Source organism: Corylus avellana, chromosome ca11 (genome assembly GCF_901000735.1).
Source record: "Corylus avellana chromosome ca11, CavTom2PMs-1.0".
Taxonomy (NCBI): Eukaryota; Viridiplantae; Streptophyta; class Magnoliopsida; order Fagales; family Betulaceae; genus Corylus; species Corylus avellana.
In genome coordinates, this window is record NC_081551.1 from 17,505,171 (window position 1) to 17,529,205 (window position 24,035).

Consider the following 24,035-nt stretch of genomic DNA (forward strand, 5'->3'; position numbering starts at 1 on the left):
CAATAGCCAATAGGTAACGCGTAGGCATAGATCTTGCTTAGTGATATGAAATAAAAATACTAATAATAAAATAAATAAATAAATATTTCTAATGGACAAAAAGCAAAAAGTGAAGAAATTATTTAAAGACTTGAGGAAGCAACAGGCTTTGCCATTAAACAACTTAAAAAATTTCCTCTTTATTTGATTCTTCGTTAAATGTGGAAAAGTTCAAAATGAATATGATTTTTTTTTTCTTCTTTTTGATGAAATTATATAAAAGAGATATTGATTGAGTTTAATCCATGATTAAACCATTTTACATTAAAGTTTTTTTTTTTCTTTTTCCTTTAAATAATCAATTTCATTTTGATTATCTAAGAAACATGTATTTTAATACAAGTGGCCAGGGTTAACTTTGGAGTGTTGCTTGAAATTTGCCCATTGCCTCCATATGTAATCAAATGGTCAAAATGACATACTCATGAGTGTAAATTTAAAATAAAACAAAATAAAATAAAGGAGAAAATCCACTTTACCCCTTAAAGTTTCAGGAGGTTTTTAATTTGAACTCCAAAGTTTAAAAATTGACAATATACCTCCTAATGTTTCAAAAATTTTCAATTTAAACCTTCCGTTACTAATTTCTGTTAAATTAGACAATTTTTTTTTTAAAAAAAAGCCTGAGGATAATTATGTAATTTTAGAAATTTTAGTCCAATTTGTCGAAAATTAGTAACGGAATGTTTAAATTGAAAATTTTTAAAACATTAAGAGGGTACATTGCCAATTTTTAAACTTTGAGGTTCAAATTGAAAAACTCTTGAAACTTATAGGGGGTGAAGTAAATTTTTCCCTAAAATAAATAATTGAAAGAAAGAGAACAGCTCGGACTCATTGCAGAGGCTGTAGGATCTTTTACAACAATGACAAGTTGAAATCATAATGAATTTCCAAGGCATTTGGATACCAACTACCCTTTACAATCCTGGGAAACAATATATAATATATATTGATGATCAAAAGAAAATAATTTCCATGAAATCATGCTATCTTAAGAACGAATTTGAGCCGCTTCTACAAACTTGACATAGAACCACTAGGTTGTTTTAAAAGAGCTTCAACACCATTGATTGTATCTTGGTAGACCCAGGAAGAGATGAGGTGATGGGCAATAGCAAATGGCCCAGGGATGAACATGGGAGCAAGTTCACCACTTTCCACGTTGAAATCTGCAGACAAGTTCTGTCCTTTCTCAACCCCCTTGCACATCTGTTCTACCTTGACTGCAGCTGTTGTTTGAGCTTTTTTGTATTCGGCAAATGTCAAAGCTTTTTTCACATCTTCTCTACTGTGCCACTGAGCATCTACGCAAAGAAAAATAGAAACATTATGTAAAACAAAATTTGCCAGATAAAAAAATTCTCATCTTGTGAACCCATGACACTATACAAGTAATAATCAGTCTTATTAAAAGCGTAAGGCGCTCCAAAGTACACTGGAAGTATACAATAGGATCACTTAACTAGAAAGGAAAAAACGTACAAGGAAATTATCATAACTAATCGACACCGAGAAAACATACGCAACAGTCCAAAGGTACAAAGTATAAAAACAAGAGGATAATATGTCCTCCAAGGACCTCTCTAAGTCTTCAAAGCACCTATTATTTCTCTCTCTCCATAAACACAAAAAAAATGCAAGCAAGCACCATCTTTTAGACCGCAACACTCTCCCTCCTCCCCGAAGACCACCAACAGGTGAGCAAATTGAAAACCCGTCTCGGCATCACCCAAGACAACCCAAAACGACCAAAAAAGGCACTCCACAAAGCATAGGCTACCTCACAATGAAGAAGAAGATCCACCGTCTCCTCACTTCTTTTGCATATACAACATCTGTTTATCACAATCACATGTCGTTTCCTGAGGTTATCTAGGGTCAAAATTTTGCCCAAAGCTACAGACCACACAAAGAAGATCGCCCTCGGAGGAGCCTGCATTCGCCACACACTCTTCCAAGTGAATCTCCTCCCTTCAGAACATGCCAAGGATAAAAAGAGGAGCTTGACCTTGAAAATGCCTCTTTTTGAGGAGATCCACCATAATCTATCTTCACACTATCGTCTCACTCTGGCTTACTGCAACACATGGAAGAAAGAGGCAAATACATCCACCTCCCAATCACGAGCCTCTCTAGAAAAGCTTGCATTCTACTGATTGGAACCACCTAGCACCTCCAAATTAGCCGCAACTGAGGCATCCTTCACACAAGCAATACTAAATAAACCTGGAAAAGCTATCTTGAAAGCCGTATCTCCATACCACAAATCATGCCAAAAGCTAACCCTAGTCCCATCCCCCACCTCAAATCTCGTAAAGCCTTTGAAAGTATCCCACCCATTCCTAATATTCTACCATAACCCCACACCAAAAGCTCCTCCAGGCTCAAGAGAACACCACCCTCCCCATAAACTTCCTAACTTCGAATCTACCACAACCCTCCACCAAATATCTCCCTTTGATCCATAACGCCACAACCATTTCCCTAGAAGAGCGCGATTGAACACCATTAAGTTTCTAATACCCAACCCTCCCTCCTTAATCAGAGTGCACACCTTCGACCACTTCACCAAGTGGTACTTGAGCTCTTCACCTAACCCACCCCATAAGAAATTGCGCTGTAACATCTCAACGCGCTTAGCAACACTCACTGGAATAGGGAAAAGAGACAAATAATAAGTAGGCAAGTTAGCGAGAATGCTCTTGATAAGCGTGACCCTACCACCCTTTGACAAATACAACCTTTTTTAATTGGCCAACCGATGTTCTAACTTCTCGATAACTCCATCCCAAATATGCTTATAAGCCTTATAAGAGGCCCCCAACGAAAGACCAAGGTACTTTACAGGCAAAGTGGCAACCCCACACCCTAGAATACCGGCTAACAATCCCACTTGCTCCACATTCCCCACTAGGATTAACACCGACTTAGCCAAGTTAACCTCCAAACCAGAGGCAGCTTCAAACAGCAAAAACAAAGTCCGCAAATAGCGTAACTGGGCAGGCACACTATTGCAAAAAATTAAGGTATCATCAGCAAACGGAAGATGTGAGAAAGTAGTATTACTGACCTTGAAACCTTCTAACAACCCCCCATGAACCGCCGCAAAAATCATCTTGCTCAAAGCTTCCATCACAAAAACAAACAACAAAGGAGACAGGGGATCCCCTTGTCTTAATCCCCTAGAACTGCTAAAAAAACCATTAGGAGGACCATTGACCAGAATCGAGAACCACACCGATGAAATGCAATGTTCTATCCGTGAGCACCAAATCCCCCCAAATCCACTCCTCCTTAGCAAATACAACAAAAAATCCCAGTTCACATGATCATACGCTTTTTTCTAGATCCATTTTGCAAATAACCCCTGACTCCTTAGATCTCAACCTACTATCCAGGCATTCATTAGAAATCAAGATAGGATCTAGAATTTGCCTACCCTTGATAAAAGCACTTTGCGACTTGGAGATAGTCTTATCCCAAACTACCTTCAATCTATTTGCTAAAACCTTGGCTAAGATTTTGTAGATACCATCCACAAGGCTAATCAGTCGAAAGTCTTTGAGATTGATAGCACTAGGAATCTTCGGAATAAGCGAAATGAAAGAAGCATTGCGGTTCTTTTCAAACACCCCTCCTGCATGAAATGCACTAAACACCTTCATAATATCCTCCCTCACAACCTCCCAACAAGTTTGGAAGAAAGCCATAGAAAACTCATCGGGCCCAGCGCCTTATTGCCATTCATCTTAAACACTACCTTTCTTACCTCTTCCTCTTCAAAGTCTCTCTCCAACCAACGAGCCTCTACCTCCGAAATGGAATCAAAGGAAATGCCTACTACCATAGGCCTCCAACTACATTGCTCAGAAAAGAGCTTTTGATAGAACTCAACAATGTGCTCACTAATCTTGGCCGGATTTGAAGAGGGATTGTCTCCAATCATAAGGGTATCTATAGAGTTGTATCTTCTATTAGAGTAGGAAATAGAGTGAAAGAATTTAGTGCACTTATCACCTTCCTTCAACCAACCACATCACCCTAGATTTCTGCCTCCAACTCACCTCCTCCATAAGGGTACACTTCTCTAACTCTCGAACCACCTCCGCCTTCCTCCTTAGCTCCTCATCATCCAAGGCCTACTTTCTTCGTGCACATCAAACACCCAGAGATCTTAAAGAAGAATCCTCTTATTCCTACCAATGTTGCCAAACACCTCCTCATTCCATGTCTTCAAATTCATCTTCAGGGCCTTGAGCTTACAAGCAAGAACAAAGCTTCCCCCTTACCACATCCCCCAGCTCAAGAATGATTGGGAAGTGATCCAAGCAAAGGCGTGAAAGCCTCTTCTGCCTAACCCCTGGAAACCAGGCTTCCGACTCTGGAGAAACAATAAACCGATCAATCCTTGACCTTAGAGGGGGGGATCATTAGAAATCGACCAAGTAAAAGAACCCCCAACAAGAGGAAGGTCCATTAGCCCTTGTTTAGAAATAAAATCAAAAAATTCCATCATAGCAGAATCTAGACGAGCTCCACCTGATCTTTCACTAGGAAACCGAGTTACATTAAAATCAGCCACAATACAGCATGGCATGTTCCACCAACTTAGAACACCACCACCAACTTAGAACGCCAGCCAACTCCTCCCAAAGGAGCCTTCTATCCCTATCTAGATTCGGGTCATACACCCCTACAAAAGCCCAAACAGAGAGATCCACAACATTCCCGAAAGACACTGCCAGGGTGTAAGCCCTTACACAAGCATCAACCTTCTCCACCACCCTATTATCCCACATAATCAAAATACCACCCGAGGCCCCACTAGAATCCAAACAACACCAATCCACATGACTCCACCCCATAAGCTGCAGACAATATTGCGAGATATACCCTAAAGCTTGGTTTCTTGAAGGAATACAATATCTACCTTCCAATCTTTGAGCATATTACTCACCCTCAAACGTTTATCTCTCTTGTTCAACCCTCTCACATTCCAAGATAGAATGCTTAGCTTCATAAAACTACTACCTGCCCCCTCCCCTTCCTATTGCCACGGCCAGAGCTCACACTTCTAGCATCATAATTCACCGAGCACTCCAGATTCCTAACCTCCCTCTTGCCCTTTTTGCCACTGCTCAAATTAGTAACCATCACATTCTTCCTGCGATGGTTACTTTTCGCATTATTCCTTTTTGCCACTGCCCATGAAACTATACAAGTGTAAGAACTTGTGTAAATTATACAGTCAAAATAAACACTAATTCTGGTTGATATCCAAAAACTTCAACAAGACATGATTTTGCTGCTAAATGCATAGTTTATACAAATGGTACAGATCATTCCCATGTTAAACAAACCCCCATCCGGATAAACTAAATCCCTGCATCTTAAAGTAGGTTCATTCTCAATTCAACTTTCTATTTGTGTATGTGATGCTTCTTGCCTTTTGCTAAGCTGATTTATTTGATGAAGTCAAGCACCAATTATACTTCACATGTACTTGAAATGGAATTTTCCTTTTTCAAGGAAAAGTAAAAGGGCGGTACTACAACTTTTATCATTTAAAAACTTATGTGACAGTTTATAATTGATAAAATAATTAAGAAATAGGGAAAATTCACTTTTTACCCCCCCTGAAGTTTGAGGTGCTTTTCAATTTGAACTCCAATGTTTAAAAATTTGCAATGTACTCTATTAATGTTTTAAAAATTTGCAATTAACACCCTTCGTTACTAATTGCTGTCTAAGTAGACGAAAATGACATCACGTGCGTCTCACGTGGGATTTTTATGCTGCGTCTTCCAATTTTGCACCTAACCTAGCTAGTGAAATTACCATAGTGCCCCTCATTAAACCCAACACATGTCTTGTTGTTTTTCTCGTCAATTTTGAACCGAAAATGCCAAGAAATGCAAAAGCCACACGCGCTTCACAGTCTCAGCAAACGCAACGAAGAACGTGGAGTCGGGGATGCCGCCAGCGTTCACGAGCTTTCGCTGGTTCAGGTTGCCAAAGAGAAAGCATCCAATCTTCGCGTGTACGAGGTGGAGGTACTTGCTCGCGAACTTTGCAAACGACGAGTTTGGGTTCTGGGAAAGAAACTGTTTAGGGTTTACGTTTGTGAGCTTCTTCAACTTGTCGAAGAAGAGGTGGTGGCGATGTTTGTTGAGAGGTTGTCATTGGGACTGATCAAATTGAGGGAAATTGAAGCCCTCAAACATGGTTACGCACACGAAGGATTTGAAGGCGAAGAACCGGTGGCTTGGGTTCGTGAAAGTGGCGTTGGGGTCAATGGATTTGACAGCGGCGTCGAGATCCCATATCACGAATCATCAACTTCACGAAACTTCGAATGGATCTTAGCGCATGGTGGAGCAATTGGACGAAATGGGTCAAGTTGAGTCGCGTGAGCCGAAGACTGTTCAAAATTTACGAGAAAAAAATCAAAATAGGCGTTGGGTTTTAATGAGGGGCAATTAGGTCATTTCACTAGCTAGATTGGGTGCAAAATTGGAAGACGCAACATAAAAATCCCACGTGAGACGCACGTGATGTCATTTTCGTCTACTTAGACGGAAATTAGTAATGGAGAGTGTTAATTGCAAATTTTTGAAATATTAGGGGGTACATTGCAAATTTTTAAACATTGAGATTCAAATTAAAAATCACCTCAAACTTTAGGGGGAGTAAAGTGAATTTTCCCTTTAAGAAAAAAATTTGGCTTATCAATTTCTCTTAATTATTTTACCAATTAGGGACTGCCACATCATTTTGTAAATGAGATTGTAGTAAAAATTGTAGACAATAGCTTCAAGAAGAGCCGTTCATCATGGAGAAGAGACAAGGAGAAAGAATCAAGAGGAAAAAGGGTAAATTAAACATTGGTAAATGATGAAAGTACCTTCCAACTCCTCCTTGTCCACGTTTATCTCTAGTGATTTTGCATATGCATGAAAGCCAACCATCAGCTGGCATGGCATGCTACTTGGCCCCACTGGGAAAAAATAAAATCAAGAGAACAATAAATCAACAGACAATAATCGAAAAACTACATGAAGATTTGTATAAACTGATTATATGTGCATCATTAGGGAAATAGTAACCATCAATCTCATCAGTTGATACAGAAAAGCACAGAGCTGAAAAATCAACTAAAAAATACAAATAGTGCAGAATAAACAAACACCAAGTATTCTCAACTAATCATGCTGTCAGGACAAGCTTATGGAAACACTACTTATCCGTGGTGGCAACTGAGTGGGGAAAGCTGAGGATGCAAAGAATGGGATACAAAGAATGTTCACAGTCCTGTATTTTGGTAGTTGATAAGTAATTGAAAATTTATTATTAAGCACAAGAGTGCAACCCAAGTACACATGATGCATACAAAAGAAACACCTATTCATAAAAAGACAAGAGAGCAAGAAAATCGAGAAAGCCTGAAATCTGAAAGTAATAATGGCAGCCACCCAGTTGTACAAGGTATTAAGGAAGATTGATGATAGAATCCCGTAAGGCACTAGCAACCTCACAATGGACAAGCTTATGGAAACACTACTTATCCGTGGTTGCAACTGAGTGGGGGAAGCTGAGGATGCAAAGAATGGGATACAAAGAATGTTCACAGTCCTGTATTTTGGTAGTTGATAAGTAATTGAAAATTTATTATTAAGCACAAGGGCGCAACCCTAGTACACATGATGTATACAACAGAAACACATATTCATAAAAAGACAAAAGAGCAAGAAAATCAAGAAAGCCTGAAATCTGAAAGTAATCATTGGCAGCTATCCAGTGGTACAAGGTATTAAGGAAGATTGAAGATAGAATCCCGTAAGGCACTAGCAACCTCACAATGGAGAGAAACTGGTGATTAACGGATTTCCTAATCTTCTTACACATACTATACAAATCTAACATTATGATATGCTGTTTCCTTAGATTATCCGTAGTGAGATTTTTCCGTAACGCAGCCAACCAAGCAAAAAACACCACTTTCAATAGAACCTTATTCAACCATATACTCTTCCAAGGGAAATGAGTACTATCATGGGGAGATAAGACTTTATAGAATGATCTAAGATCGAACAACACCTTCTTGGAAGGGACCCAGCAGGCCTTAGCTTCACCTCCTCGTCTTAATTTGAAGGAATACAACAACAAATTGAAGAACAAAATAAGAAGGTCCACCTCCTAGTCATGCACCACTTTGATAAAATTAACAATCCCCCTAATGAGAGTCACTAGAAAACTCCAGATGATCTATCACGGAAACATCCTTACAACTTGCAATACTAAATAGCACATGGAAAGCTACCGTAAGGGATTCCTACGCCACACATCATGCCAAAAGGCCCACCCCATATAACCCACTACCACCCTCCAAAGTCTCTCTCATGCACATAGTGCCATAACCATTTCCCAAAGAAAGCTCCGTTGAACTGAATAAGATTTCGACCCCCAATGGGGCCTCAAAGATCAGAGGACAAAACATTATACCACGGTTGGTAATATTAAAAAATTTATAATTAAAAACCAAGAAAATAAGATGACTATTCTTTAAGATGGTTTATGCAAATGATTCCAAAAGTTTATTACGAGTTAGAAGGCTTCTTATGAGGAAGGTTACTAAGATCTTTTTAACAAAACCAATGGGGCAAAAAATAAAAAATAAAAAAAGGAGAGAGGAGGGTGGAATTTAAAACAAGATCTTAAGTTTCACAAATTTGGGATCTCCCACCCAGGGGTATGAATGAAAATATAAATATTATAAGCTAACCAAAACCATGTTTCTGTTGAACTGACGAATTATCAACAAAGTAAGGATCATTATCACTTATTATAAAATTAATTTTTTTTGGACTCTATTTGAGAGTCTAAATCACTCTATAATTTAGGACTTACTAAACTAAAAGGCTCAAATTTTCATAAGATGGCCAAAAGACCAGGTGTTCTTTATGTTTGCGACTTTTTCGTTAAATTTTTTTTTTATTATTATTTTTTTTAAAAGCCTTAAAAATGGAAGTAATGTATTTAACAAATAAAAATTAATGGACAAGACACAGAACCATAAAGTTTAAGGTACTGCATTCATACAGTGTTAAAAATGGTGTCAACTAGGAACACATGAGGAAAATGCATTTTGCATAACTTATACCAGGCCATGGTTGAGAACTATGATATATAACTTCTCCAACTTCAACACCAGTCTCCTCCCATGTTTCTCTTCTCACTGCCTCTTCCAAGCTTTCTCCTGGCTGCAGAGAATCAAAAGCCTTAAATCAATGATATTTTTACTAATTTATTGAAACAAGATTAAAGAAAGACTACAATAGTTTATCAAACTATCACTGCATATGATGGAATTTATTACATTGAGATTCTAGACGCTCTTGGCTACAATTGGATCACAAAGACATATAGTGAAGTCAGAAGCATCCCAGTTCAGGCGAAATGATCTTTTTCTTCATAAATCAATCTCTCTTTTCTTGGAGGGATGGACCATGTCAATTTAATGACGACAGATAAACATGCAACACTTAGAAGTTGACAAAGCACATACCTCTATAAAACCAGCTAAGCAACTCCACATTCGGGGTACAAATCTTGATTGTTGGCTTAAGAGTGCACGGTCATTCTCTCTATCAATGACCAACATGATGACAACCTGTAATAAGTATAAGCCAGAGAAACCAATGTGACACCTAAAGCATTCATTTTATAGGGATTTTTAATGACCACATGAAGCAGAAGATATTAAGCATAATCATACCGGATCAACACGAGGGTAAATCCTCTTTTTGCATAACTCATTTGAGCATTGCTTCCGCCTCCCAGCTTCCATGGGGACTGTTTTCTCCCCACAATGTCCACAGAAATTTGATATGCTATGCCATTCTAGCAATGCCCTGGCCTAATCAAACCCCAAGACCAGGGAAAATACGTGCAGCTCTCAGCAACCTTAACTATGCAATGATGCAGGAAGATAACAGGTAATAAAAGCAAGTGCAAGCAAAATACAAAAGGAATATGTCATGAAATGGTCATGAGAAGCATGAATAAGCATACATTCATTTCTAAAGTCATCATTTATAGAACTTCTTTTGCAGAGACTGAAACTACAGTCAGACATCATATATAGAAATCTAGCAGAAACTAGCCATTCGAAATCTCTGAATGGTTTTTTAAAAAAATATGTATGAAATAGAAATACAGATAAGAAAAAAAAAATTGTACATAATTAAAATACAGCAAACAGCGGCTGTTTATCATGTATTTATCATGTCTTTGCAGTAACAAAAGATGAAGAAAAATTGTATTTATCATGCACAAACAGCGGCTTTACAAGTCAGCTAGTCAAATACCGTTGGGTTCCTTGAACTCTTAACAAACTGAGGTCACTTGGTATACATCTCTTTCCCCAAAATACTTGACATTAATATCTGCACTTACTTTGAGATTGATTCCCATACAGAAGTTTTTTAGCAAATCCCATACAGATATTTGCTTGGTTAACATTAATAAAACTTGTAAAAACAAGCAAGCAGCCAAAACAATCATATTTAGGATGTTGTCAATCAATACCAGAAATACGTCTAGTGAAACTAGAATTCACGCACATGAGAATTTTTTATAGGCCACCAAATTAAAATTTGAATCGGTTCACCTATTAAGCACATAAAAAATTATTATTGTTAAGAGCATCTGACCAAAGTATATACCCAACCAACGTGGGACTCTCCAACTATCACCTACATGTCAGCATTCAACAAAACGAGCAAAACTGCATATTATCACCTATATCCAAAAGAATCACAATCCTCGTCAAATAGCCATAAGCACTTACATGACCGGCAATAGCCAATTCCCCCATAGCTTGCTCATCGGCCCAATCGGTTGCCACCATTAACGTCCTCAGCTCCACAAAGCTGAGCTGCTTGCTCCCAAACTCCGGCACCAGACCACCCTCACCTGAAACATCAATTCCCCAATAGACCACATCGTCCTCAGGCCTCGAACCCAAGTAAACCAACGAGTCCGCACTCAGCTGGACCCCAGAATTGGCCAAGTAACCCTTGCAATCATCCAAACCAATCCAACCCAGCTGCCAATTTGGCGCCAAGTCACCGAGCCCGCCACTGGAAGATGCCAAGGGCCTGCCTTTCCTGAAAGGCAGGACCTTGGAAGCAGGGGAGGAGAGGCTGTGGGAGGTATCTAAGAGCTGGGTCTTGAGGGTTTCGAGGGCTGAGATTGGTGAAAATGGGTCTTCGGGCTTTGGGGTCTTGGATCTCAGAGGATTGCCAGCGAAGGCATGGTAGTGTAAGTTTATCGCCATGGTGGTGTGTGAGAGGTTTCTTGTTAGCGTTTGAAGAGAGAGTTTTCTAGAGAGATAAAGGAGGGGAGAGGTGGTTGAGGAAGAAAGGAAGGAGAGCATGACTCCGTTGGTCCATTGGGTTGTGGCTGCATTTTGAAGAAAGCGAGGATATTAAGGAGCTGAGGTCAGTGATGACTAGCAGCGTTGCAGTGATGACATGTGTCCTCGGTCAGATGGAGACCTCTGAGCTCACTACACTCAAGCCATGGTTGAGATCAATGGCACGTAAAAACAGAAGTTAGAGAACTTTCTTAGGCACCGTTTGCCAACAACCAATTACTATTCACCAAACAAAATTAAGTTTCAAAATTCTTACTTTTTACATTACATCAATCACTTTTTATTATTATTTAAATATAAAAATCACTATTAAACAAACAAAAAAAATTTATTTTTTCATACTAAATATTTTTACTTTTCTCTCACATCAATCAATTTTTACTATAGTAAAGACTACTAAATAGTAACAAGCAATTGCCAAACGGACCTTAAGCTCTCTCCCATCATTTTTCAACCATTTTTTTTTTCTTTTCAAATTTGCAATTAAATTTGTAAACTCACACGTAGATCCCACAAATTTAATGATGAATTATTCCATTTAAGATATGGAGATGAGTAGAAAATGAGATGAATAATTTCTAAGAAAAAAAATCATAATATAGCCCCTAAGTTTTATTGGATTTAAATTTAGTTATTGAATTTCTAATTTTAAGAATATGGTCTTTAAGTCCAAATTTCAAAAATATGTTCATTTATCACTTTTTCTTTTTCCTTTTCTTTTTTTTTTAAAAATAATGAATGGTTTGTCATATGTCATGTGTGTCTCAATTGACACGCCAGCGTTGATATCAGCACCTAATACCAATGACATACTATTAAGTGCCAAGTCATCCACACCCAAAAAAAAAAAAAAAAAACCAACTCCATAAACAAAATCCATATTCTATATCATTATACTTTCATAGATTTGTAACATTAGAGAAAAAAAAAAAATCATTAATTTTGACGTTGAGATGGACCCTTGCGTGTCAAATGAGACACAAGTGATAGAAAACCGTTAACTATGATGTAAAGTGATAAATTGACTAATTTAAATTTGGACAAAACTAAATGACCTTATTATTGAAATTAAGAAACCCAAAAATTAAATTCAAATTAAATGAAAACTTAAGGAATAAATATAATTTTTTTTCTTTCTATTTTTTTAAAGCTACATAATCCCTGATATATCAAGCCATATTGGATGCCATGTGTGCATAATAAACCAATGACTTTTTATATTAAGTGCTGGCTAGCCCATCATTTAAGGCTCTTAATTTATAAAAGGCTTTTTATATTAAATTTATCTCAAAAAAAAAAGAAAAAAAAATGATATAACATGTTTAAAATCTTCAAAAAATTAGAAACTAAAGCACAACTCGTTTTCTTTTCTTCTTCTTTTTTTTTTCCTTATTTTTTCTCATTACTTCTATTCTTTTGCTACTTAGGTCTATCATTCTTTATTTATTTGATATTTTATATGTTATACTTTCGTTGTTGTAAGTTGTAACGAGTTCCAATTGTGTGTAGATTTTAATGAACAACTTAATTAAATCCTACTTACAATCGTTTATCTTAATGATTAATAAAATAGATTAGTCATATTATTTATTGAGAATATTAACAAAATTTGAACAAAAAAATTTGATTAGTAATTTTACATCTCAAAAAATTAGAAGAATAATTTTTAATATTTAATATACAAATTTATATTAAAAAAAGGCTCCATGTTAAGAGGAGACAAAAATGTACACAAAGTTGGTGCAAGTAGAATCACTTCCAATAAAACAGAAGGAAACTGATTCCAAAATGTTAATAAGGCTGTCAATATCAAAGCAAGCCAACTTTGAATGGGAAATTTCAAGCCAAGATCTTGCTTTAATCAAATGGAATTACATTCGAACCATAGACACTTATTTGATGTTCTAATCACAATAGCCACTTCTAATTGCAAAACTATATTTCATATATCATTGAAGAGGAGATAAAATAAGCTAAAAAGGAAAAAGAAAAAAGAAATGTAAGGACAAGCAAAACTATTATAACCTGATCACAACCACATATGATCAAATACCTAAAAGAGTAAAGAATTCTCTTGCTTTCTCTGAAACGACTCACTATATATCCTAAAAGACCAAACTCTTGAAACTTGGAAGCATGACTCTTTAAAATTTCTTAATCCAACTGAAAAGTTCAGAACTTGAAATCAGCTCTCCACTTTGCTTGGCAGGTGTTGCAATGGCGGCATATCATCAAGCCAATCAGCATATATGCGATCGATCTTCTTGGATCCTTTCCACTTCAGCAAAAACTTATTACCATTTCCTTCTTCAGTTAAAGTGGGCAGACCGGATGTTTTAGGTGGAGATGCATCATAAACAGGAACAGATTGAGGTTTTGCAGAAATGGGAATGGAGCCCATACTCGATGCTTCCCCCTCAAAATGTGCAACTGGTGCTCGTAACTCTAATTTGAAGGAAAACCAAACATCAGAAAATAAACCATTAGCCAAAAAGTAATTCACTGAAGTAAACAACTTTCTAGCATTTTTCATATAATACAAGCTGTTGCTGCACATATAGCAACTTAATCAAACCATATATATTTGAAAGTACTTCCTAATTAATCATCTTATAAATATACCTATACTGAAACCAACACAGTCAAGGGAAAACTGAAAGAAAGAAAGTTCCTTTAAATGGAGCACTGCATGCATGTTTGTGTACTCAGCTGCACTCTCTCAACAACGTGATATGGCAGGAGTTTACCCTTCTCTGTCAGTATCATTCCCTGTAGCTCCATGAGCCGACAGCTTTTTCAAAAAAGGTTAGATTCATTATAAAGTGGATATCTCGGAGTGTGTTAGCCTACCATCTGGTTACTCGGGTCATTTAACTAAAAATTGAGAAACAATTCCTAAAAAAATTAATTCAATATTGCAATCCAATTAGTTAGTTAGGGCTTTGAAGTAGCCTTTTCACTGGTAAACTTTATGCATATTAATGGACACTTCAATTAGGACATTGGAAATACAAGTTATAAGTTATAAGATCAAATACAAACTTAACTGACACAAAGGAATTTCCTCTGCATAATGAAATGACAATCATCTATTTTGTTTCATAATTTAAATGACCTTCATGGGACGGCTAATTAGTAATTAATTACAAAGGCACCCTGTACATTTCAATTGGTAGATTTCCATAAAAACGTTGTGTTTTAACAGAAAGTACCATTTATCGACAATAAGGATGACAGAAATTTTGATCAAATGCCAATAAGAATGATAACAAGAATTTCAACATATACAGTATTACTCAGAATAATGTTTGTAATTCCAATTTTGCAACAAAATGCTGGTGCACAAATTGCATGAACAAATGATAAGCAAGAAACGCAAAGCTGATCTCCCAACACTCAATCCATAAAAGCAATGGATATTATCTTAATAGAACTGTCCCAGTGTCATCTACCTTCTTCGAGAGAAATGTTCAAAGCTAATCAACAGATAATTAAACATAAAACCAGACAATAGAAAACAATCTATCACTAATAATAGCCTTCTGTCAACCATAAACAACTCTGACCAACTGAATTCGGGTGGTGGAATTTTTTCTAGAGAGCTACTTGGGAAGTGCAATTATGCTTGAAAACCAACTCCAAAACTGCTTGCTTGTCTGGATTCAGGCAGTGGAACTCACAAACTTGGAATTTTGGTTTGAAAGGGAAGAGCGGTTCATTTTATGAATTATTACTTCCAAGAGATGGAAATGAGGAGGTTTGCTCTGCTTCTTAGGGGACAATACAATCAAATCAAGAGTTGAACCAGTCCTGCAGACAATAGTCAACTCTTTCACAACTAAGAAAAAATCAGTACTAAACCTTGAAATAAGGTCTACATTGGAAGTTTGGTTCTCACAATTCTTGCAGAGTTAATTATCTGGGCCCTTGGAAAAACACATGTTCTCCTCCAATTAAAAACTGCAGAAATAAAGTGTTTAGAAAGGTTGGATTTGCATTTCACATCAGAGACACCAATGAACTTACAATCTCTGCACTTTAAAAGATAGCGAGATTCCTAAAACTTCACAACCTAAATAAAAAGCTCACAATTCATGATTATAAATGAAAAGCCGATGCTACCCACTACCTTCTTCATCGCCCATTTCCATGGCCTACTAAGATAAGTAGAATAATTGCTTCTGATCATATAACAGAGTTAAAATGATAAGCTAAGCATAACCATATACCTGCATGCCCGTGAGCAAAGTGACATTTATCACCATAGTGACATTGTCCTCTCTCCCAACTGTTACATATCTTTGTCTTCAAATACGGCTTCATATGTACTCGGGAAGCATCCGAACCATTGTTCAAATGCCTATTACAATCAGACAGATTAGAGCCACTTCCATGCACCACAGATGATCCAGTAGTTCCAATGCTTATTGCCGAGCTCTCCCTAAACCTCCCTGAATCATCCTTATACTTTGTCGGATCTTCATGAAGAAAATTACACCTGTCCCCATAAGGGCACTCCTCCCCATTATAAAACTTCTTACATAGCTTCAACCTGTGGATTATTGACTGGTCATCATCCCAATTTCCAGTTGACCTATCTTCCACCCCACGCAAACCAGCAAGTTCTTGCCAATTGGGTGGAGGTTGCCGCATATCTTCAATACCATGAGCATACTTGCAATCCGCACCTTTGCTACACATACCCGCCATAAAAGTGGTGCACATCTTAGTCTTGTAGAAAATGTTGCTTGTGCCTCTATTGACTGGAGGATTTGGCGGGTTCATCCTAGAACTCATTGGTGCGCAGGGTAAGACATTTGATTGGTTGTCCTCAGAAATTCTGGGCCTCTTGAATGGTTGTGAATGCAGGTCGACTTGTTCATCGTTCATCGGGACTTGAGGCCAGACACCAATGGCAATGGCATCACTGCCTGCAGCAAAACGCTGGGACTGCGCCATAAACGGAGGGCGAGGATCGGGAAAACTCATATTAACAATTTTTTAAGGCCTGAAATCAAACCCAATCTAGCAGAGACTTTTCTTTGCAATCAAACAGATCAAGATGAATACTTTGGGGAAAATGAATATCGGAATCAATAAAGACACACAAAACCCCGGAAAGATTTGACGTAGAATGGCAATGAAAAATCAGAAAGCCTGAACCAGATAATGATCAAAGAACATGAAGACACGAATCAAGAATGCTAAATTCGAAATCTTTTGAACGAAATTAAGAAACCAAGATTGAAAAGTCAAATTTCAGAGATTGGGAAAGAAAAACCAGATTAATCTTTCGGCCAAAACAAGTTTATATTGAAGAAAATCAGGAAAACGAGTTTTGGCGAAGAAAACTGAGAAACCCAGATGGGTATTGTTGCTAAAAACGAATTTTGCTGAAGAAAATTGAGAAATGGGAAAGGGAATGACAAAAGTTCAGAACCTTAACATTTATATCTCATAAGATGAGAACCCTAGGGAAACTCCAATGTGGAAGCGGAAGTTATAGTACATGCGAAGGCAGCAGAGGTATAGTGGAAGTCAAAACCCTAGCCGCCTTAGGGCAAAACCTAATTGACAAGAAAAATTCTATAAAGTTTCACAGCCAGAAGCAGTTGGAAAGCTAAAGCCCTAAACGGCTAAAACCCCCCAACATATCCCAAAACCCTCAGATTACGGGTATGCCTAATTAATCGGAGTTAGTTTTGCTTATTAATCCGAGGTCACCCGGTGGGAAACTTTGGTGACTCACTCACAAGCCAGATGGGCTTTTGAGGATCTCAGGCCCATATCTAAATTTTACATGGGCCTATAGAAATCTTTTTCCAAGATATGTGGATCACTCTTAAATATTAATACGCCTAACAAATAAATAGACATATCTTCATAAGGCCTAGTTTTTGGTTTGAGTATTGTTAATATTATTTATTTTACTACAAATCATTAAGTAAACGATGTGATATATTTTATATTTGGTGAAAAAATTAAGCAAAAATTTTTTAAAAAAATTGTGACTTGAAAATGTAAAAATTTGATTTTTTAAATCGCAGGTAAGGAAGTTTTTTTTTTTTTTTTTTTGAAAAATACACAATTTTTAAGGCTAAACTGTTTCGCTAATATTTGATAAATATAAAGGTCGTTGGCCCAATAGAATGTAAACACGCTAGAGAGAATTTTGTGGACTCCCGCGAATTCCTTAATCGTTGGATTGTTGAGGAGTACTGCATCTTCTTGTGTTTCTCAGAGTACTACATCTTCTTATCTCGATCAACTTGATAATCATTGGATTGTTGAGGAGTTTCATTGTTATGTGAGATTTATGTTCGATACGCCATCGCAAACCTAATGGTAGCTAGGTCACAAATGTTGAGGTTTGAGCTGAGTCTATTAACTCTTGTCGAGGTTTAGAATTAATACTTCTCCTCTCCCTTTCCTCTTCTACTCCCCGCTCATATCCCCTTTTGGTTTTTTTTTCTTTATGTTTGTAGGTGTTCTCCGACTAGATCAGCAATTTCGGCCTCTTCGCTATGCATTCATCTACCTTTCACCGTGTTGTGCCGTTTATCTCCTCTCCGATCGCTGCTGCTGTTTGCTGATTGTTTATTTGAGTTTTTTTTTTTTTTTTTTTTTTTTGAATAAAAAGTTTATTCTCTCTAGATCTGCCCTCATGAGGGAGTATGAATAATTAGGTATGATGGGTTATTTCTCACGGGTTGGATATTTCGGTGTGAGGAGTTATCTCTCATGGCCAGTTTAAATAAATTTTATTAAGAAATTTGACTACTCATGTTTTAGATCTAGTATGTTCGGAGTAGATCTGTTCTTTAACTATTTTTGTACCTAGATTAACGGGAGATTAAAGTCATAGATAGCACTTGATTGTAAGAATTTTTGTTTGTATTTATGACTTTGTAATCTCATAGCATGTGGCTATGATTTTGTAGAGCTTTATGTTTTTTACTGTAAGAGCTTTTTGGCTCTGCTCTATAAGAGCTTTATGCCTGAAATCTTTAATCAATGAAATCCTCAAATATCCGTTCAAAAAAAAAAAAAAAAAGTAACTCTTGTGAAGGGCTTAGTAAGAATGTCTGCAATTTGATTCTTACTTGGGAGAAACTGGACTATAAGAGATTCAAAGCAGCTTTGTTTTGCACAAAGTGATAATCGATTTCTATGGCTTTGTACGAGCATGAAATACTGGATTTGTAATGAAGCAGGTAGCTCCGATATTATCACAACACAAAATAAGAGGAGATTTAATTGAAACTCCAAGTTCTTGAAATAGAGATTGAAGCCACGTTAATTTCTCAGTGGTATTTGCCACTGCTCTTTATTCCGCCTTTGAGCTTGATCTAGGCACTATAGAATTTTCACGGGAGCTTTGTGATATGAGATTAGGACCGAGAAAAATACAGTGTTCACTTGTAGAGCGATGATCATTTGGACATCTAGCCAATCGGCATTAGAATAGGCTATGATTTGGAGATGACTCTTTTTTTTTTTTTTTTTAACATGTTTGCACAAGGGAAGGAAAAGTGAGGAAGGGGATTCGAAGCAGTGACCTTCGCTTCATAAGGTATGGTCCTCAGCCAATTGAGCTACCCCTTGGGAATTGGAGACAACTCATTTTGATGAAGAGGCGGTGAGATATTGTATTTTTTAGATATCTCATTGACAACGGTCCAATGAATGCCAATAGATCGGTGCATAAATTAATAGACCTTATTCACCGCAAATGCAATGTCAGGGCGAGTGATAGAGAGATATTATAAGTTGCAACTGTGCTTTTGTAAAGCGTTGGATCTGGCTTTGCACCCAATACAAATAAATTGCAGTATTCTTTTGCCTCCTAGGTTAGCCTTTCTTTATAGTATTAATTGTGTCTCCTTCAACAAAATTCCATACAATTTTTTAATGGAACCAGATACATGAACTTCTAAGTTTACTTCATTCATCCAATCAGCGTATTGGGTATAAATTATAATGAAGCTTTTAGTGAGATTCATGCCTTCAAAAACTATATTAATAGTTTTGGTAATACTCTCACATGCCTAAGTTAAGTGCATCTTCATGCAAGTATATAATACTAATTTATTTATTATTATTAGTTTCTGCATTTCGTATGCATATGAGTATAGGAACCTAGACAGAGACACAGCACTCGAATCTTGGACTAACGTTAACTATAACAATATATATGTTCCTTAATTGGACACGTTTTCCTTGACAAAGATACCCAAAAAGGAAAAAAAAGAAACACTTAATAAGCAAGGCCTTCGAAAGTAGCAAATGGTCCTGCAATTTTTTTTTTTTTTTTTCCTTTTTCTCCCAAGCTGTCTCTGCCGGGGAGCTAGTGCCTTTAAAATTGGGCCCTTGCCTTGCTTAACATCCCACAAAGCATGCAAACATAAAAGGTTGCTTAGAGGAAGACTAGAATCTCCAAAAAGCTAAGTAATGGAGTATATAGAGAGTTGCATTTTGACCAAAATTATACGAATACTTAAATTATATATTAAGTCAATAAGGGGAATCTGTAATATGAGATTAGTTGGTATCAATCTGCGCTACAACTCATGTTGGAAGCTATGAATCGAGTAAAGGGAAGTGAATTTTTCAGTGTCTATTTCAGCTGTGATCATTAAAATGAAGGGCAGAAGCAGGGGAGGTTGGATTTGACTTGCTTTGAAGATGGATTTTGTTGTGTCGTCTATACTTTGTAAAGCAGGGCATCAGGTTCTTATCTGCATAAGTATTTATTTCTTGGGGATTTTGATGCTTTAAAGGGATCATAAATTATTGCTCCAAAAGAAAGCTTGTCTTTCTGAGTGAACAACTCATTGGATCTTTTTATTCGGCTAATATCTTTTTATCCATTTTTGCATTGGTTGAATCTAAAGCTCTAATGGTCCATGATCAGGACTTGAATTTCTCTGGCTGGTCATAGCAGCCATTGCCACACATTCCTTCTTTGGACCACCCCACATGTTGTAGTCTTGAATTTTTAACGTTCCCCACATAAATGAGAGAGAGAGAGAGAGAGAGAGAGAGAGAGGCATTGAAAACATAGTATCTCCATTAATCAAGGAGAAGAAATTTCTTTAAGCTTCATGTAAGGACACCCTGCAGGATTGCAGCATACAATAAAGAGCCTTCAATATATATGCTTACTCTAAGGCTTAATTATCTTGAGAAGGAAAAGGAAAAAAGAAAAAGGTGGTGTCTGGTGAGGGATCAGATGCGAAGAGAAATCAGTGATGTCACACAAGAACCATCTAAAATTCTTGTTGGTTAAACTGCACCACCTGAAAATAGAAGGATAATCTGTATTAATTACATAAACTAAAATCAAGTAGCATTTGATAGAAAGAAAAAAGAAATGACTGAAACATTTCTCAATTACCATAATCCCTTGGTTTCTTGCATTTGAAACATTCCTCCCTGCTCGCATAATTGTGCACTCCACACCCCATTCTGTCCCATTGATCAAAGTGCACCCATATTAGCCAAGACCAAAACAAGTGATAATGCTAGTGCAAATGCAATATTTCTTCATGCATGAGAGAGATAGAGAGAGAACAAAATAATTACTATAATCTGTTGAAAAGAAAGAAAGTAGCAAATGTGAATGAATATTATTGAACTCGCCTATTGCAAAGCCAGTCACCAGATTTCCATCCAGGTGGGACACTGGCATCTGATCCATAATCTGCAGAGGCTGTCATGGCAGAATAATCATTTTTATATGCACCACATCGATAGCAGCTTGATCGGCTGGCATAGTTGTGAGCACCACAATTCATTGCAGTGCAGTGCCAGTCCCCTGGTCTTGTCAACACATATGTTGATGGGTCAGGGCCACCATACTTTGGGTATCCACAATGCTGGCAAGCATCCCTCTTTTTGAAATTCAAGTGCTGGCAGGCGCCACACATCCAATCTCCTCCTGACCAGCTCATTTTCTACCTCTATTGTCAACATTCCAAACAAGGGATATATCAGAAGCAGTATATATCACAAAATATTTTCTCCTTCATCTGAAACACAAGATCCTATGATATATGAATATGTCATAAGCAATGATATAAGAGATAAGAGAGATGCACAAGGTGTTTGTAAAAAATGTTTTGTATACCAGACAACTTCTAAAAGTGCACCTTAACTCCTAACATGGTCCCTCTTGATAACTTTGGCACATTTTTTAAGAACTCAAAAGGTCGTCTACAACAATTACCCTACAGAGAAATGCTATTTAATAGACTGATATATAAATTTATACTGCCACGTCATTTAAATTGTATGATACAGTCGTATAACAGTCTACTAAATAGTAAGCATAAGCTGGTGAATGAAGAAGCTCACCTTTTAAGAAAAATGCAAGCTTTACAGAGAATCAGTTGGCAGAGTATAGCAGGCTGCAGGCAGTGGTTTGTACTAGGAGTAAAAGGAATGATGAATGCAGGAGGTGATTTTGGTGTTAAGGTTATGAGGCTTTATATAGCGCACCCTGTAGGCTGTGGGGGGCCCTTTTTCCAATCTCTGGTGATGGTTTCCTGAGGTGGGGTTCCAAAAAGTTTAAAAAAAAAAAAAGAAGTTATGATAGGGGTTTAGATGAAAATCTAAAAACCTCCTCTTCCTTCTGCTATATTCTTGTGAAGGGGGCTTACAAAGGTTGAAACAACCAAGTGCATGCACTACATTTTCATATAATTACTAAAAATTCCACTCACTCCATGGCCTCTTTTACTTGATTCTTCATGCATTATTGTAAAAGAAATCACATTATTCTCTTCTCCATATGAAATATCCATTCAGCTGGTCAGGTGTTATGAGGGGAAGCTTTTACTTGGCAACTCCATTCCACCCGTTTGGCTATTTCACATGCATGGCGTCCACGCGCGCGCTGAGCTGACATGGACTACATGTAGTGTATAACTGTATTTATCCAACTTGCATTTTTTTTTAAAAAAAAAAAGTTTCTTTTGATAACTTCTAACCTGCACATATACCTTCCCTATATATGCTCACAACGTTCATTCTGCACTTTAATAAGTTTCACATGTCTCACACCACGGGACCATCTGATCAATTGACAAGTGGATGGACACTTTTGGGTAAGGGTCGGCTTGAAAGGGGTGTCCGAGAGTTAAGATTCCACTTAAGCCATGTATAACACTTAAGATTGTAACATACCATCACGCTTCACAGCGGCCGTTTCCTTTGTGACTCGACCACAAAGCTGCAACTCATTTGATTTCATACTTGACATGGTGGCTGGCTCTGATATCAAATAATATAAATATTGAGTATAATTTACCCTTAAAAACCAACTTGCAAGGAGAAGGTGTTCAAGAACTTATATACACATGATTAAAATTGTACTTTAAATAATGTGAAACACTTATGATGATAATATATTAAGGAATGATGATTGGTTTTGTTTTAATAACGTTGTTTCCGTTTGGCCATGTTACCCAAGGTTGAGAAAATGTTTCTCCATCATTTTAGAGTCATACGACGCACGCCTAATAACGTCGTTTCAGTTTCAAACGACGCTAGTCGTTAATCACGTCGTTTAAACACCTAAGATTTACCTATACACTAACACAGATTAGTAGTGTGTACGTATAGACTTTTCCTTGTTTAAAAAAAAAAAAAAGAAGAAAAAGAAAAAAATCCACGTGAATCAGGTTAGAATAGGCACCAAGGGGAAAACATTTTCAACCATGGGAATAAATTCTCTTTGTTAATGCACGTCCAACAAAAAATTGTGCCTTCCATCTTTGCCTTCCTTTTTGCAATAATTGAAATTCCATTCGAAGAAGATTCACATTCATTAGCCCTTCTTTCCGTCGATCCTTTACTTGCATATACATGTCCAAATTCTCTTGTCACATGTCGACTATATATCCACCTAGGGCTTTCCGAACTTGGGAAGGCTCTGACATGTGCACCATACCTTACCTAGTATAATATGCTCTTCCTGCCTCGCTGCCTGCCACGTGTTCGGCCATCTATATTGAAACAAGAGTAATAATAACTCAAGAATTAAAGAATTCAAAAGTTAGTTACAAGAATTCAAGTGACAAGAGTTATAAATGATAAATTAATTTTATTGTTGTTAATGTAAAAGTAGAAAAGACTTGTAACGTTCATACTTTTTCTCTATAAATAAGAGTATTGTATATAATCAAAAATATCAAGAAAAAATGTAGCAATGTAAAGGCTTTGATGTGTGAATGTATGTCATAGGCCGAACCACCTTAATTCTCTGAGTCTCTCTTCCTTGTTCTAATTTCTCTTCTCTAAATTATAAGTTCTAATAATATATGTGTCAATATTTTTTCTATATTTTCTCATCTCATCTTATAAAGAGAAGTGCTAGAGAACCAAAGAGAATTGTCCAGAATTTTTTCCAAACTGACGTGGCAAAATTTTAAAATGAAAATTCAATGGATGGCTGGAATTCTGCCACGTCACTTTGAAAAAAATTCTAGACAATTCTCTTTGGCTCTCTAGCACTTCTCTCTTACAAATCAATCATTAGATTTGTAGACATATA

At 37.0% G+C, this 24,035-nt stretch overlaps 3 protein-coding genes across 3 annotated transcripts; all 3 read right to left on the minus strand.

The window, feature by feature from the left end:
* Positions 1-819: 819 nt before the first annotated feature.
* LOC132165498 (nudix hydrolase 19, chloroplastic) lies at positions 820-11,527 on the minus strand. Its single transcript, XM_059576094.1, has 6 exons — positions 10,892-11,527; positions 9,818-9,958; positions 9,608-9,712; positions 9,203-9,302; positions 6,947-7,039; positions 820-1,346 (listed from the first exon to the last, which is right to left on the minus strand). The coding sequence occupies exons 1-6, from the start codon at positions 11,477-11,479 to the stop codon at positions 1,057-1,059; spliced, it is 1,317 nt and encodes a 438-aa protein (XP_059432077.1). The 5' UTR covers positions 11,480-11,527; the 3' UTR covers positions 820-1,056.
* Positions 11,528-13,288: 1,761 nt separating this feature from the next.
* Positions 13,289-17,100, minus strand: LOC132166723 (zinc finger CCCH domain-containing protein 39). Its single transcript, XM_059577594.1, has 2 exons — positions 15,709-17,100; positions 13,289-13,924 (listed from the first exon to the last, which is right to left on the minus strand). The coding sequence occupies exons 1-2, from the start codon at positions 16,466-16,468 to the stop codon at positions 13,665-13,667; spliced, it is 1,020 nt and encodes a 339-aa protein (XP_059433577.1). The 5' UTR covers positions 16,469-17,100; the 3' UTR covers positions 13,289-13,664.
* A 3,433-nt stretch (positions 17,101-20,533) lies between these two features.
* LOC132166805 (uncharacterized) lies at positions 20,534-21,919 on the minus strand. Its single transcript, XM_059577690.1, has 4 exons — positions 21,836-21,919; positions 21,122-21,441; positions 20,877-20,947; positions 20,534-20,778 (listed from the first exon to the last, which is right to left on the minus strand). The coding sequence occupies exons 2-4, from the start codon at positions 21,430-21,432 to the stop codon at positions 20,765-20,767; spliced, it is 396 nt and encodes a 131-aa protein (XP_059433673.1). The 5' UTR covers positions 21,433-21,441; positions 21,836-21,919; the 3' UTR covers positions 20,534-20,764.
* Between the last annotated feature and the right edge of the window lie 2,116 nt (positions 21,920-24,035).

Bases quoted from the DNA above. Each gene is read 5' to 3' on its own strand.
- LOC132165498 (XM_059576094.1), bottom strand. From the start codon at position 11,479: ATGCTCTCCTTCCTTTCTTCCTCAACCACCTCTCCCCTCCTTTATCTC. The intron at 9,959-10,891 runs GTAAGTGCTTAT...GGGTTTGATTAG, and splicing joins AATTGGCTATTGCCGGTCAT to GCCAGGGCATTGCTAGAATG. The intron at 9,713-9,817 runs GTATGATTATGC...TACTTATTACAG, and splicing joins TTTACCCTCGTGTTGATCCG to GTTGTCATCATGTTGGTCAT.
- LOC132166723 (XM_059577594.1), bottom strand. From the start codon at position 16,468: ATGAGTTTTCCCGATCCTCGCCCTCCGTTTATGGCGCAGTCCCAGCGT. The intron at 13,925-15,708 runs GTATATGGTTAT...CCTTCAAATTAG, and splicing joins CTTTGCTCACGGGCATGCAG to AGTTACGAGCACCAGTTGCA.
- LOC132166805 (XM_059577690.1), bottom strand. From the start codon at position 21,432: ATGAGCTGGTCAGGAGGAGATTGGATGTGTGGCGCCTGCCAGCACTTG. The intron at 20,948-21,121 runs GCGAGTTCAATA...TCAATGGGACAG, and splicing joins GGTGACTGGCTTTGCAATAG to AATGGGGTGTGGAGTGCACA.